A 17,544-nucleotide genomic window follows, 5' to 3' on the forward strand; every position below is an offset into this window, starting at 1 on the left:
TGTATTCATTCATTCAGATCTTATGGACAGACCTTCCACACAGAAGTGATTAAGTGCATCTGGAATTCTCTTGTTATCTGGTGAGCCTCAAATAAGCTGATTCTGTAAAATAGAATATTCCTTTAAATCCGCGGAGTCTCTATACATAGGATTACTGACAATTGTGGACAGGCTTAAAAACAATATGTGCATAGTTTAATATTGATCACTTCCTACTGAAAGTGAACATTTAAATTTATATAGGATATGTCGAACATTTTGACTCTGTGGATGTTTTCAGTGTCCTGTCAGCAGTAGAACACACACTTTTCATGCAAATGATTTAAAACAAAAAATCCTTGATAGATTTAGGTAGAGCTATGAAAAGCTCCTTTTTGAAACCCTGGGGAACTTTACTGCTACTCTGCTAAGTCTGACTTGCTTCCTATGTTTCATAAGGCAACAAGTTCAACAGTGAACCCATGGAAATTAGAAGTTTCCTTTAATCCTAGATAATAGTTAGAGAGAGCAGAAAGAGCATGCTTTATGGAATTCCTTTCCACCTCTTAATCATAGCTCTGTTCTTGATGAAGTAACTGGGAAGGAAGAAGGAAAGAGAGTTAGAAAGGAATCAGCCACACTCCAAGTCACTGGCCACCTGTCTCTGCCATGGAGGATTTCTTCACAGCAACTGAGCCAGATCCAATTGTTGAATTGCAATTTCTTTTGATAGCTTTATTCTCCCTCTCAATCCAGCATTAAATTTAGTCAAGTTTTGTTCAGTTCTTCGGGGAATTATCTATTTGGACAGATAGACCTGGATGGACAGCATCCTAAACTTCCTTAACAATTTCTTTCCATAGTTTTCTATTGAGTCGGAAAGAATAAAATCACATTTACTATGAAGCTCTCGATACAAAGACAGCCAGTTGGCCTAGTGTTTAAAGTACCATGCTAGAAACTGGGAATCCTGCATTAGGCACCAAGTCAGCTGTGTGACTTTGGGCAGGTCACCCTCTCTCAGCCCTAGGAAAAAGGACTTCTGAGCCACTTCCAAAAGACCTCCGAGCCTCATCCAGGCAGCCTCCAAGAGTCAACACTGACTCAAAGGCAAAAAAAAAGCAAAGACACAAAAGTTAACTGGAGGCCAGTTCTACCTACCATTCACTCAATACAAGTAGTCCTTGACTTACAACAGTTCATTAGGTGACCATTGAAAGTTAACGGTACTGAGTGGTTTTTCACAGTTATGACCTTGGCAGCATCCCCGTGATCATGTGATCAAAATTCAGATGCTTAGCAACTAGCTCATGTTTATGATCATTGCTGTGTCCTAAGATCACGTGATCCCCTTTTGCGACCTTCTCACAAACAAAGTCATTGGGAAAACTAGATTCACTTAACAACCAGTTTACTAATTTATCAACTGCAGTGATTCATTTAACTGTTACAAGAAAGGTTGTAAAATGGGGCAGAACTCACTTAACAAATGTCTCGCATAACAACATAAATTTTGTGGTCGTTAGTCGAGGACTACCTGTGTATCATATAGCCGGTCTTTTCAAGAAGATATAATTCCAATTCAGTGTTTAGAATTAACACCATTCTATGCTATTTTTGAAGGGCAGGAGCCTCACTTAACTCACCAAAAAGACTTCATTTGCTTGCCTTTTTGTTACATGATACAGATTGGCTGCATTAAAATTTTCATTTAGTTGATTTTTAAAAATTTTAAAATATGGCAGTATTTTATGAAGTATGCTAATGCTAAACTGTTTGCTTCTTGAGATTTATGCATGTTAGCAAAACTCCTTCTACAGTAAATCAACTGAAACATTTACCCATATTTATGTTTCCATTTGAGCATGATTACTAAGCAGATCTTCAAAATTCTCCTAAATGTTATTTTCCAGCTATGCAACTGTTGTAGGAGCTGAATTGCTTCATTTAAATACCTTTGGTTTGAAAAATGTAGGGCATAAACAGAAGACATACTATATTTTGCTAAACACGATATATTGTAAATCTCTAACTTCCACAACTATCCATGCTACTTTCTTATTCTGCCAAGCTGAAATAGTCTTGTTTAAAATGCATGGAGATTACAGATCATCACACAAAGGGCTTAATCTATAGATAAATATTCATAGTTTATTAAGCTTCAGGGAACGCATGAAGCTGTTTAAGGCATATATGGAAGAATAATGTCACAACAGAATCTGCATCTGGGGAAAACAGGGTTATTGCAGGTTAGGAAATTAGCTTGACTTGAGTGTCTTTGATGTGCAACTAATAGAATGGGAGTTCCGTGCTGCTGCTTATTTAGCAATGGAAAGACTGCTGAGAGAAGAGGCATGAGCAAGAAGATGTCCAAACATGTACTGGAGACTGTTTCACCTTGAAAATGCAAAGTAGAGACAGATGGATTCATTTGGGATTTATTCTATGTGCATATGTACTTTTGCATCAAACATACACATCCAGAACACCCCAGAGTTTTTCATAGACCTGCAGGTTACTTTGCTTTTTTTAGTAGGGGATTGCTTTCCTCTTTTAATTAGCAGTAGGAAAGCCCAGACTGGCTGGTCTTCTATGGTTACCTTTGCTCCCTTTCCTGTTACATGCAGGATTTGGGGATGGTAATTAATACCATGTGCACGCATTGTGAGGAATGGCTGTTTTTAATAAAAATTAACAACAAATTTCCTCCAATAATTATCCTCTGAAAAACAGCAATCCAATCCTGTTTTCCTATTCTTGATTCCCCACCTCAACCTCCCCCTCCCCCTGGCAGAGATACAACTGTTTCCATTAAACTCTTTGATAGCATGGGTAGAGCACAATTTCATATTGTCGTTTCTATGGGAAGCAGAAATTGAAATACAGAGCTAAAAGTGAGATCTTCAGTCAATGCAACAATCCTGCCTTTCCCATTTGATCGCTTCCACACTGAAGCCTATTATTATGGAACCATTTTATCTCGTAGGAAGAAGCAGCATATACCTTGCTTAGTGAAAAGCGTAGGCTAGGGCCTGTCTACAATGATCTCCAATAGAAGTAAATGTTCAGAAAAGTTCCTGTTTATAAAACAGTTCATCACTTAAATCAATAACTGATTCTGCAATGTGGTTTCATGCTGTTTTAGCAAGGGGCGTGCCATAATGTGCTCAGCTTTTTATCACCACTCCCTATTCCAGTTTCCCCCTCATGTTCAGACATTTCTTTTTCTTAGGACAACATCAAATCCTTCAAAAAAAAAAAAAGGATCCCCCTCCCCAAGTCAGCTGTATACATTATTAATGAAGGAAATTGCATTATCTCACAAATCAGACAAAGGGAGTATAGAGGGATGTTTTATTTCAGTCCAAGTTCTGAAGCCTGGGGCACAGAATCTCTGCATTCTGCTCTTCAGCTGGTCTCTGGTGGGTTAGCTCAGATTTCAGCTGTATGATCACTTCAGCAGGCAGTGCATCTATGCCATTTGCTAAAGAGATGATGGCACTGGTCGGGTTTGTGTGTTTGGCCTTTGTTGCCCTACCCTGATTGCTTTCTCTTGTTGATGGTGACTCTGCTGACCCATACCAACTTATTTCTTTATTTAGGTGCTGTTGCTTCAATATATAGTGTTATGCCAGGGAATAGATAGCATTTACTGGTGATGTGGCTTCTGAGCTCTCATTGCCTTCTGTCTCCTCTTTGTCCTTCTTAACTGTGTACTGGCCAATAAAGGAGCCATCTTCATTGAACTGTCCTTCGCCTCCTTCTCCATAGTCCACCAAGCTGTCATCACTTTCTTGTTGCTTTATTGTGCCATCTAAGGAGGTCTGACTGCCTTGCAGTGGCTTGTTGTCTTCATCACTGGCATTAAAAGGAAAAGGAGAGCCATCAGAAAGGAGAAAATATGGTTTAAAAGGAAAACATATCCTTCTAATTTGAAAGCAGTGTCTGAGTGATGATACACAAAAAGGCAACAATTGTGCATAAAGATCTAGGAAAATATGGCGACATCTTTGTAAATACAGATGCCTGGAAATATTTCGGGGCAAAACGTAACATTTCTCAAAGAACCTGAATAAATTAGGAGAAGGAAGTCCTTCAGTGTTATGATAAGAAAAGTCATCCGGAAGAACCGAAAGCAAAAATTAGCAAGCCAAACAGGAGAATAATATATCACAGTCCTGAGCCTTCTAGTTTATATACATCCCATTTCATCAAAAGATACCCTTCGTCCAAAGTGTAGTCACTGACAATTTAATTGAAAATCTTTCAGCAGATTTAAAAAGGACAGAAATCTTTTTTAGGTTCATTTTGGCCATTTCGTATGAATGCAAATGTTTAAATGCAGGCGTGATTTAAGAAAAAGAAAAAAAAAGAAAATTAAGCACTATCTTCAGTCAAACCTTGTTAATTGTACACCAGGACACCACCAGAAAAGCTCAGAATTGTAGGTGCTGAATTAGAAATACAGAAGAGAAGGGACAAGACAAAGCAATGTGAGTCTGCATCATCTAGGATTGTTTAAAAACTGAATTATCAACTAAATTAGAAACTTGAAAAAAAATGGCAAAGATATACGATGACCATACTGGAACCAGGAAAATTGCATTAATATATAGCAAGCAAGCTCAACTTCAGGGAATGCTTACCTTTAATAGACTTATACTAATTTTTCTCTTTGCCACCTCGGAAAAGCTTCTGCAAAATTTGTAAGATGGGTTAACTATTTTGAGTCTTTTTTAAAAAGGTGAAAGAGACTCGCAGGACTAAGTCTTGTTGAGAGTTATGAGTCCTGAGGATAATGAAATTTGGATTAGATTGCCAAAATACACTTTAAAGTGCACAGAAGTGTGGACACAGGACTTCTCTGCAACACTTTAAAGCATTTTTCTCAGGGTAGTATAGCTGTCCTCTCTAAGCACTGCACAATCTCAGGAAAAAATAGGGTTACTTTCAGAGTTTCAGACCGATGCCATATCCATGCAATTTCTCTCTTCCAGAGGCATGACCAACACCCCAGCACTCTGTAACACTTTTTGTCTTTAAGTCTGAAGTCCTGAAAGGCATTACTAGATATTCATGTGAGATGCATTCTTTTAATTGTTTGCAAGTTGTGCAAATATTAATGAATATATTAATGTCACAAGTAACTTTTGATTTCCAGTATTGCCATTTCATTGCTTTTTCTAATCATATTATGTCCAACAGATCAGTTCTATAATATTAAAAGTTGCATCTTGCAAGCTCTGATGTGGTCTGAATTGCCAGCAGATAATCATTCTAGGTTACTTGCAGTCCCAGGTACAATGTTCTTTATTACAATGAGAAGAGGAATTTCTTTTCTTTCTGGAAGGAGCCAATGTTGAAAAGTGTGTACATGCTGCTTTTGAATACCTTAGAAAACTGTAAATCTCATGTTTTGCAAACAGGGATTAACATGCTTGTAATGGCACAAGTTAATTTCATTATCAGGGTTTGGTCAAGAATTGAACCTGAGGCAAGAAGAGTTTTGAGGCAGAATGGGTTAGCATTATAAGAAGGCATAAAGGCAAGAACAGCAAAAGCCACAAATGCTAGAGACATTTGTTTTCAAGTTAAAACAAGTATTTAAATACAATGTAATTGCAATGAAAATTTGCCCCTTCCATATCTAATGGCAGTAAAGTTTTCCTATTTTGATCCTGCAAAGGCTGGATTCCAGAGAATGAATGCTGTATGAAGCGTTTTTTATTTTTGTCTTCTTCCATAAAGTCATCCTGGTCTTGTTCTAGAGGACTGCCATTGAAAAGCAGATGTAAGAAATGGTCTTTGACATGCCTCAAATATTCTGATGTTCTCCACATGGCTCTCTGGATTGCAAGCCAAGCAAGTAACCATACTGCCTTGTTAACACGTTAGGAAAGTAAGTGAATCCAGCCTTTAACACACCAATACAATGTGCTTATTAGATAAATCCTGCAGCTTATTTAATATATTAAATACAGTCAACCAAGCCACAAGTGAAATTGTTAGGAGCATCATGTTCAAGAGTTGCATTAACATTGAAAGGAATCATTTGTGAGTGAAAGCTCTTCAATCTGAACTTCTGAAACTATTGGCTTCTTCTTGACCATGCTTCTTTTGTTTTAGCATCCAATAAGTGAAGTCAGTTATAATTGCTTTTAAAATATGAGGGCCATATCATACCAGTAGCTTAAGAGATAATATGGAACTACTCAAAGCTTCTAATCCAGTAGACCCTTTTCATGACAGTAATCACTACTCAAGTGTGCACATTCACACTGCACGTATAAATATTAGTCAAGAAAAAGGAATGAAGTTAGGGTCACTGCAATGTCATTGGATATGATATTGAGTCTGAATCTACAGTCAGAATGCAACTCCATGGACACGGGACACCTGAATCTCAGCGTAAGAAAGAAATTACTTTTTAATTCTGTTAGATGAAAAGTGCTGGAACAGAAACATAGAAGGGAGTTAGAAATTAGATATGCTTAGAAATGCTGAAAGAAAGTGTGTGCAAGGGTTTGGGTCATTCCTACCTTTCAAGAGACCTTCATGGTCCATGTAGAAGGACAAGGTGAAAAGGACAAGAACAGATGAAAATAAAATAAGGAGAGAAGCAAAAAGAGCCTGATCAGAGAGCAAAAAAATATAGGCTTGAAGTTTAGGGATCAATGCTAAATAAATAATACAGTAATAATAGTAATAGTTATTACTTTCTGGAAAGGCTAAGCATCTTAAAGTACCAAATGAAAGCCAATTTAAAACACAAACTGCTAATTGTGTGCAATAACATAAAAAAGCAACTAGTTGTTGATAAATGTCAATGATATTCTCCCTCCCTTCCCAGGTGGGCACCCTCAAAGCTGAGCCATGGTGGCAAGCTCTCATTGCCACTCCAGACATGCTCTCAATCTAGTGATTTTAGTCCAACTAAACTGAAGGCTTTAATCAGTTACACTCTCTCAGAGATATAAAACAAAGCATGGTCTTGTAAAAAATAAAAAAGCGTCTCCAGGAAAGGTCTCAACCTTAAATGAAAATGCTCCAAAGAGGAAGGAGGAGGAAAAATAATTATGCTTTGGAGTTTCCTACATGGAGAAAGTTTTAAATGAGCAGATTGGGAGGGAAGTAGATATCATAGATCTAGAGGGGAAAGCCCACCTCTTTTATATATTCACATGGAAATTTCTTCATACAGAAATAAAGCCGGAAACAGGAAAAAGCACATTAGTTGTTTCTTAGAACATGTTCATTGAGTTCTAGACAGACTCTCCATCCTCCCTTAAAGAAAATAGGGTTGATTGGCATTATGCTAATCAAGAGTCTTGAAAATTAAGCAGCAGATCTTATCAGAATGTTCTGTCTTCAGAAAATCTGTAGGTGCCAGAAAGTAGTCACAAAAATCACTTGAGTGCAGAAGTGCTATCTGAGATTATACGAAATCACTTGCCAACATTCAAGGAACAAAAGAGATTTTGGTGAAAATAAGTCTTCTGGCTTTTAATAAGCATGCTAATGTACTCGTTTCACTATCATCAGCCTTGTAGAAAGCAATCCTCCTATTTTCTGTTTCTTGAAATTGGCACTGCAACTGAAAATACCAGGATTAAGCTGATTTTGAGCCTGGCAGAGATAGACTGTATTAAAACATGAAGAGGGAAAGAGGAAGGAAGATCGAACAAATACAATCATTACACGGTTTTAGTTTTCTGTTTCCTTTTCTCTCTCTCTCTCTTTCAAGTCAGATATATAGTAGAACGAGTGCTATTAATGGCTAGAGACTTTATAACTTATTCCTCTTGTAAGGAGACTGTAAGTCTGGCAGCAGAGTAGAAAGAAATGACAGTATATCTCTTAATTATAGCCTGTGGCCATTGGCATGCTCTAAGCATACACTTTTATAGCTCTGAAAGACATGATCAGAGTGTGTCAGACATATTTCAGTTAATTAGGAAGAGGACAAATAAAGAAAGCATGCCAGCTTATATCCTGTTCACTTTCAAAAGCTATCTGTCACATCTCAATGACTATGAATCTTAATTAGCCACATTTCTCTAGCAGCTAATAATTTTCTCTTTTATTCTGACTTCTTATGTGATTTGTCAGTTCAAGACAAATTCCTTGTGTGTCCAATCACACTTGGCCAATAAATAATTCTATTCTATTCTATTTAACACCCTGCATTAAGTTGTGCAGCCATGTTTTTTGAAAACAACAAAAAGCCTTCTTTCTTGGGCTCTAGTGGAAGAACATATAATATTTTATATCATAGCTTTTTTCTCTTGCATAAATAAGAAATTGATATTTGTAAAATAAAAACAATCATAAGAATACTTTAGTAATCAATTAATGTAGGCAGTTCTTAATGTTGGGAATTGGTTCTATGTCACTGACCCAATATTTATTCTCCCATAAAATGGAGCTACAATGTTCTAAATATCTATGAAGATTCTCAGTCATCCAAATCGTGGTTGTCCCAAAAGTCTTTTTCAAGAGGCAACTGGACTTCCTTGTTTTTTCTTTGAAAACATTTCACTTCTCATCCAAGAAACTTCTTCAGCTCTGACTGGATGGTGTGGAATGGAAGAATTTATATTCTTTGCAGACAGCTGGTCATTTGCATTCTTTTATATCAGGGTTGTCAAACTCCCAGCCCATGGGCTAGATGCGTCACGCACTGGCCACGCCCATGCCCAGTTTAGGGGGGGAAGTCATGATATGTTACGTGATGCCACTGTGATGCTGCGAGTTTGACATCCCTGTTTTAGAGAGTCATTGAGGCCACTTGGATTTTTGATCACCTGAGTAGCGCAAATGAGTGTGAAGCCTTTTTAGAACTGCTGAAAGGACTGTGCTGTGGAACTATGCACAGACAAAAATCCAAGTGGCCTAAATGACTCTCTAAAAAGAATATAAATGACCAGCTGTCTGCAAGGAATATAAATTCTTCCATTCCACACCATCCAGTTGGAGCTAAAGAAGCTTCGTGGGTGAGAAACGAAACATTTTCAAAGAAAAAACAAGGAGTTGCCTCTTGAAAAAACACCTTTGGGACTACAATGTTCTACTTTATCCACATGCATTTTTTTCAAAAATGCTTCAATCATTCTTTTTTTAAAGAAGTGAGATAATATTGCTTGCAGGTTTAACTGTGTTTTGGAAAGGCGATGTTTAAGTTAGAGTACTTCTGCTGGTGAAATGTGACCTTCCTTTACTCTCATATTTTGTCCTGTGCAATTCTGATACCAGGAAGCCTTTGACTGCCTTGGAGTAAATTTGGGATATGTATAGGGAAAATGGAGGTTTTAATAATATTTTTCCATCAGCAGAATAACACAATTATACTCAGCTCTAGGGTTTTTTTTCCCCACAGAAAAAAGAAAGAAAGAAAGAACAGGTGCTATCCATATTCACGTAGACATTTTACTTAATGATTCCATTAATATCATGTTATAACCCAATTAGCTGTTGGTGGTTGCATGATTTAAAGAGTCAAAAAAATCCAAATGAATATTAAAAATAAAACAATTAAAAAACAAGCAAATCATAACTACAAAGTTTTCCTATCAGCAATTGAGATTAGGGAGCATGAAACAGTATTCACATACTAAGTACGTCAATAAAAATTAGGATCCATCTCAGGATCAACATTTTTGATGGCTGGTATTTTTACCCACTCTTTATTCATTTTGTGCTAATGTGTTCTTTGAGATAATGTAACATTATCTTTGCAACTTTCTTCTGTTCATATCTCATGAGTCAAGATAGTGTTTTTCAAGTTAACTAAAAGTACTAGAGTATTCTTCTGTCTTGATAATTCATGAATGGTATATGGTATTTCCCAAGAAACTCATTTATTCAATCTACTATATAAACACAAATTACTTTTTGTTTTGCTTTGAGTATCGTAAAGAATTCTCAATCATAATTAATATAGTTTGGAATTGTGACTTCATTGTTTAAAAACAACTCAGAAAGGGAACAAGTTTGGAATGGCCATTATTAGAGCAACTCTGATACTTAAAACACATAGCTATCAAATTAATCAAGCAGTTTAATTAATATGATTTGGCACTACAAGATTTACACATTGCTCTTTTTTCAAAGTCCTGTACTCAATTTTCCAAACAGCTTCATATAGCAATAGCACTTAGGCTCATATACCACTTCACAGTGCTTTACAGTCTGGTTTACAGAGTCAGCATATTGCCCCAACAATCTGGGTCCTCGTTTTATCGACCTCAGAAGGATGGAAGGCTGAGTCAACCTTGAGCCACTCGGAATTGAACTCCTGGAGTGAGCAGAGAATTACCTGCAGTACTGCATTCTAACCACTGTGCCACCATGGCTCTTATACACATAATGCCAGACCTTGTCCTGCAATTTTAATAAAGTCTTTTTATAACTTTTATTCTTGTTAGCTATAAAATAAAAGTATTGAATTTGGGAGGAGAGCAATTGTATTTTGAATAAATCATCCTACAGTTTTAGAATAGCTGGACATTTCTTCTTGTTTGTTTGTTTTAATAGCAAGCAAGGGACTGAAGCGCCACGTTACACAGGCTCACAATATATGGTTAATTTAGCAAGTGGTAGCAGTGTTACCTGTTTCAGTTCCTTGGAAGTAAAGGTGAAACAAATGTAAACCTTGAATGCAGGACCCATCTGTGAACAGCCAAAGAACAGACTTTTGCTTGGAAAAAAGTGGCTGTGGTCCTCAAAAAGATGTCTTTAATTTACATGAAGTAGTGATAGTATTGGAAGTTATAAGACTATAATTGTCAGAAAGATTTAGTAGGTTCAGTAAATCAGAAATATGAAGCATCTCTTTTCTTCTTTTAGAAATGTAGGCTTATTCTTCCTAAGAAATAACCTACTGGCTCTTTATACTTTCCATTTCTGGGGGTGGACTAGCAGAAGGAGGCATATGTTTTTACGCATGTCTGTTTTTGCACTACAGACCAAAGAAGATTCTGGAAATTGCTAACTCACCCACAGTGCTTACCTTTCTTATCTGATGTAATGATCCCCACTCAAGAGAGCTCATCATTCAACATTCAAAAGTGATTAAATTCTCATTAAGTGTTATCCTTTCAGGTTTCAGAAGGAATTGGAACCAATGTAAGTGTATAAATAAATCAGACAATACAAAATAATTGGAACTATGCTATTGAGTTGATTATATTTCATGTATGTTTGGATGACTCAACCTAGAGGAATTCCATCCTTCATAAAGATGGTTCTGATGTGCAGAGGTATGTGTCCATGTGTATGCATGTAATTATATGTATACCTACATATTTTTAACTCATAGCCTTCAGTGGACCCATTTTAGAAAATGATGATTTCATTTTTATATTTATTAAATACATAGACTGGTACTTTCTTTGGGAGAGATTTTAAGCAACACTTGAAGGATAAAGAGGAGTAAAATGTAAATTCATGAAAATAAAATTAGAAAGGAGTTACTTTGGCAAGCAAATAGCAAATGCCTGATATATATATTGAGTGAGAAACATACCTGTAATCAAATGATCCATTATCTACCTTCTGATCATCAGGATCAAGGGGCACATCTTTATTTGCTCGCACTGTGAAGAGATATGTAAACAATTAAAAACTCAAAAGCACTGATCCAATTTGCATATGTTGTAGACTACAAGCCTGAATGCTGCGGTGCCAAAGTCCATGATGCATCAAAACAAAGATTTTGATTCTGATCAATCCTGTGCACACCAGAAGGAAAGCTTAGTCTTCTGCCTTAGCCAGTTACAGTGGTACTTATATAGCTTTGAGTCATTTTCCTCCATAAATCAATGAACAAGTATAATATTTTTAATTCATTTATTTAACTGGGTTCTCGTTATCTAGTGTTACGACTTATATAGAGAACAGATAATATTTTTGACTTATTTCTAGGGAATAAAGACATATACATATACACATACATACATACATATGTATATGTATGTGTGTGTGTATATATATATATCTATGAATATATATAAATATATATATGAATATTTATATAAATACATTATTCTTCCCAACTGACTAATGATGTTTCATATACAGTAGAATGATATTGATATTGAACAATGAATGTTATGCAATTTCCACATCATAACAATCTTATTCAACTTTCAGGAAATATTTCAAGAGGTTTCTGGGGTTAGGAAGAGAATATGGCAATCTTCATACAACTATAACACATTACCCAAAATAATGCAGGGAGATAAATACTAGTAAGACTCTTTCCTATATAAATGTATTTTTATTTAGTATTATTTTAACATTGTATTTAAGTATTATTTCAAGTATTATGTATCCTGGCTATACTGCAGTGTGCTGTCTAGGGGCTGCCTTTGGCTCAGAATGTGGCAACTCAGGCAGTTATGGGTGTATCTCGGTGTTTCCATATAATACATTTGTTGTGTAAGGTGCAAAGATTTCTGAATACAAGTCAAGATGCTGGTTGTGAACTATGAAACCCTTCATGGTAAAGGGCTGGGCTACCTGACGAACCACCTATCTCTCATTTTTTTGTCTGGGAGGGATGACAAGTTCCAGGTTCCATCATTAAAACGTCTGATGTTACCTAGAAGACAACCCCCTCCATTGTAGAGCCTATCCTTTCCAATAATATCAACCTGGAAGTTCGCTAGTCCTAACCCTACTGTTTTTAAAATGGGTATTGAAGATCTGTTTCTTTCTCTAGGTAATAGGTTAGGGGGATATATGCTTAAGGGATCTGTGCTTTCTGTATGAATATATTGGCTATGTCCATTCCTATGTTTGTCTTGCTGATTTTATTGGTTGTATTTTTAACTTATATGGCATCCAGAATTATTATGACTTGGTAAGCCTTAAAAATTGATTTCTAAATAAACAAAGAAGTAAAAAACAAGAAAGCTACTTACTTAAGGTGCTAAAGGTTGATACCAAATATAAAAGAATGAAAGCAATAGTTAAAATGATTAATTCAACTCAAAGACGAAATGATGAGATGAAAAGGAAGGATGCTTTTCCCAAAGGGAGAACATGATAATAATACTTTTCCAGAAAATAAGCTAACAGTTTTATAACCATCATAAATTCAATCAAATCTTAATGTAAATAATGAAATAAAGCATCCCTATCTAGCAAGAAATCCCTTTTACCCTGCTTTGATAACATTAATTCTTTTTTAGTGTCCCAGTCGTTCAGCGGTTCTGGGAATAAATCTTTCTACTGCTTTCAGATTAGAAAAATTAATTAGATTCTGAATTATATATTTTGAAATAAATCAAACGAAGAGCATTATATCAATGATAGCTATTTCTCTTACCTGGATATTTTCCTCCTCTGCTTCTCTTAATAAAGCATACTATCAGCAAAATCAGGACCAGGAGAGCGATGGCACACATCAGTCCAATAAACCAGCCCTGAGTTGCAATGTCCCCTTGGTTCCTGGTATAGGCTATTTGAAGGAGTTGAAAAAAGAAAAATTAATAAAATAGAACCAATCCACACTGTAGTGATAAATGATCAAGCCAGGGAAATTTGATCCAGTCCCATTGATTCCCAGTGTTCATATTTTAGGATTGATGTCCTCGATAACCATGCTCCTCCAGTTTGCGTGATTGGCATGTGTATGTCTGTGTACACAAAGTTTTATTCTGTAGGTAACTGTACCACAATTCAATGTCTAGATCCACTCCAACAATGATGAAAAATTGGGGAAGAGAAACATGTACAAACTTGGCTAATCAAGGAAGGATATATAAAGAGGAAGCAGGGAGGAAAAAAACCAAAAGATAACAGAATTGATCTCTCTTTACAGTAAAGGAAAATGTCTTTGATACCTCAAAAGAGGCTGTGAAGTTCTCCACAAGAAGGATCCAGTACATAGATAAAATAAACAGATTTTCTTAAAAAGAAAAATCATTCCAACACATCATTCAGGTCCCTGAATATTGTAAATGGGATCGGAATCAGAAGAAATCTCTTGTAGCACTTGAATAATCAAGTTGTGCTCTTTTATCTTGCAATTTTGCTTAGTTTAATACCAAATCATTAAGATTCAACTGCCACCACAATATTACAGAAATTAAAAAATATTGGTTAAACTCTAGAAAGATTTATCCCTGCAGAATAAGTCCTGACAGTAGTGGAAGATTCTATCTTTTTTTTTCTACTATTGTTCCATTTGGTCCCCCACCCCATTCCAATATAGTGACTGCTACATTATTGGAAGAGAAAAATCAATGTTTTAAAAGAGGGCATTGACACCACGGGGAATAGAAGCCTAAGATAAACCAATGTTCCCCTGTGAGGCAACTGCATGTGATTCATTTTTCTCGGTAGCTCTTTATTGACTTCCCAGTCCCAATGTATCAATGTAATGGCCGGGGGTAAGCAATCTACATGACTGCCAGTTCCCACTAGTACAGAAATGAGTGGCACCACTTCATTGGTATGAGAAAGCTGTCATGATAACAGGATTTGCCAGATGCACTACAGGATGCTGATCACCCACTGCTGAATTATTTCACTAATACTATTTGATGTTACTATTCCATTTATATTAAAATAAAATAAGCAGAATACTGCATTATGGTTTGTCATCTTGAGAAGTTACACAATTCTACAATCTTTACAATCAGTGGTAACAAATGAGGGTGTTATTACAATGGGAATGCAGCATTCATGTACTTGAGTCACACATATTCTGACACGAGAATGAAAACTGGTAGTTGTGTGACAATGTCATCATGCACTTATTCTAATCTCTCCCCCCCCCCGCAGTCCCTTATTTTTATATTCATATGAGCTTTTTGAGCTTAAAGCTAGTAATGTATCTTCCAAAATATATTCATGCCTCTAACTTAGCCATATGTTTTTAACATAGCCGTATGCCTTTAACATAGGCAGTATGTTGATGTACACCAGAATTAGTTATCATTGTCTCGTTATTCTTAAAGGAGCGATGTTACAAATTGCTCTGTATCCAACTCAAAATATTTTCCAAAATTCTACAAGGAGGAAAATCTTTTTATCAGAACTGAAATGGTAGCATTTACTTAGATTATGATATAAATGGAGCAAACATTCAGGACAGGCATTTGGAGCAAAGTAGGTTTGCCTCTAGATAATGGCTTTGCATCATTTCAGAAACAACTACGGACTTGTGCAATCTTATATAGGTAAGTCTTCAAATTATGACAATTAGTTCAGTGACCATTTGAAGTTGGACCAGTCTCCAAAATTATGGCTGTGGTAGCACCCCCAGCAACCTAAGCACTAACTGAACAGGGCACACATGCTGAAAAAACAAGGGACCTATTTTTGTGCCTTCAAGTAGAGTATATGTATGAGGATTTTTATCCTTGCAGATTAGCTAAGAGGCCAAGGATTTGATTAGGTGAGATTGTTTGTATTTCCCTATAATCAGCTATTCTGTAGAGTAAACTTTTACTAGTCTATGATATTCCTTATAGATTTTTCCAGATTTTCACTGTGGTGCAAAGAAAGTTGATAACAAGTAATTCCAGTTTATTTGTGAATTGTTTCACAGGAAAAATGAAGATATAAATTCACTTAATGAAATACTATCCACAATGAATTTTCTAAGTATTCTGTTAAATAGTAAATAACGGGAATGATTAAATGAAGTCTTATATATTATATGAACAGGAACTATCAATTCCTACTTTCTGTAGCACTTGGTTTTCTTGGGCAAAGGCAATGTGAAATTTCTAAAATAAAGAGCACTTTAAACAAAACAGTGCATTTTCAAGCTTCATGAAAAAGCACAACTCATCAAGGTTGTATGAAAGCATTACCAGAGGGATGACTCATTTGGAACAAATTGTGAAAAGCCTTAATGGTAGAATTCATGACATGAAAATCAATGAGAATTTTTCTTCCTTGTGGATTAAACTAGAATTGTGCTATTAGTCCAGAACCTAATGGCTTCATCAGAACACCAGTAGGAAGTAACACGTATAAGCAGCTTTCAAGATATCTACAATAAATTAAAATATCACAAATAGCACTAATGGAAGATTATTGCAGCCATACAGAACTGAAGTCCTGCCAATATTATAATGAAGTCTACATAGACAGCTAGCAGACCTTTTACACTCTCTCTGGGCTTACTTAAGTGCTAAGTTCTATAATACTTGCTAACAATAAGAGTTTGATTACAGGAGGAATGCAAATATCCCAGAGGCCACTTGCTTTTTACTCAATTCACATATGCCGTCTTCATGTTAGATGTGAATAAAACTTATTTGATTTCCTACCTTCACATAAAATCATCTTCAGATTTTCTTCAATGCTGGAAAACCACCACAATCATTATAACATTACTCTATACTACTACTGGTACATAATAAATATATGTCCAGGCTCTGAGATTTCAAACTAGAAAAGTAGCGATTTTAATAACCTTTTAAACTAAATATCATATAATAGGTATTGTAGGGTTAACAGGTGAGATAGCTCTCGAAAACATGATAGGCTTTCTTTGGTTTATATAGTAATAGAGTCAGCGGAAGTAGGCAGTAATGTTGCTGTTGAGTGAACCTGGTTGGACAGTTACGATTCTAGCAGCTGCCAAAGAATATTGCAAGTCAATCTTAACAGTCTAGGTCCTAGACCTCTCCAATTAGATGGCAATGAGACTTCTGATTGGGCCAGGAATAAGAAGAATATGTGCACTTCTGGACATAAAAAACCCTCTCAAAATTATTGGAAAAATATGTATGCATGTATGCATGTAAGTATGTATGAATATGTGTATATAATATGTGTACATGTGTGCGCGCACGCACACACACACACACACACACACACACACAGAGAGAGACTTTTAGAAATTAAATTTGAAATTAAATTAGTGTTTTAAATAGGTATAATTTCAGAATATATCAGCAAAAAACATAATTTATTGAGCTATAAGTTCACAGCAACAAGAATAAACTTTATCCAATATTGGAAGAAAAAAACTACACTAAATGGTATCTAATTGGGATCTTAACCTTCAACAACATGAGCTGATGACAAAAACAGCATATATTTTCAACAGAAGTTTAACCCAATTCAATCAAGTATGGTTTCCATATACCCAATGAAGCAAATACAAACACTACCATATGATTCTAAAAGGGTCTATATGTTTATAAATACTGCAAATCAGCTCCTGTATAAAAAAGGGGGAATCAAAACTCAAACACTTATCTACTGTCCAAGCGGCTCCCCCCCCCCTTTTTAAACATTTATAAACAATAATAAATATCAGTACAGTGAAGACCTTAGTATTAAACGTTAGAAAATGGAAACTTTCTTTATATAATAAAATACTTTAATGCATTTTATATTTGTTTACTAATGCCATACTAAGCTTCAATTGTACAATTCAAGCAACTTTAAGTGTATTAATGTTTTAGCAATAATATTTAACATTGATATTTTTCATATTTTTCAAGATTTAATTTACATAAGGCATGACTGACTGCAAAGTGATTTTTCCTGGTTTCAGCTCATTGTCTCCAGCTTTATCTGTTCAAGATATGAATC

The 17,544-nt window shown here is 35.7% G+C and overlaps 1 protein-coding gene across 16 annotated transcripts in view; it reads right to left on the reverse strand.

Moving 5' to 3' along the window:
• Positions 1-2,110: 2,110 nt before the first annotated feature.
• The window catches only part of NFASC (neurofascin), a 167,971-nt gene continuing 152,537 nt past the window's right edge, over positions 2,111-17,544 (reverse strand). For all 16 annotated transcript variants that reach the window (XM_087929425.1, XM_087929439.1, XM_087929428.1 and 13 more), the window contains 3 exons: positions 13,310-13,441; positions 11,504-11,573; positions 2,111-3,837 (listed from right to left, as the gene is read on the reverse strand). In XM_087929425.1, the coding sequence (XP_087785551.1) occupies positions 3,606-3,837; positions 11,504-11,573; positions 13,310-13,441 (434 nt within the window). In that variant the 3' untranslated portion in view covers positions 2,111-3,605. The remainder of the gene's footprint in view (positions 3,838-11,503; positions 11,574-13,309; positions 13,442-17,544) is intronic.

The sequence above is a fragment of the Pseudonaja textilis genome, chromosome 3 (assembly GCF_049901715.1).
Source record: "Pseudonaja textilis isolate UNSWEBS1 chromosome 3, rPseTex1.2, whole genome shotgun sequence".
Taxonomy (NCBI): Eukaryota; Metazoa; Chordata; class Lepidosauria; order Squamata; family Elapidae; genus Pseudonaja; species Pseudonaja textilis.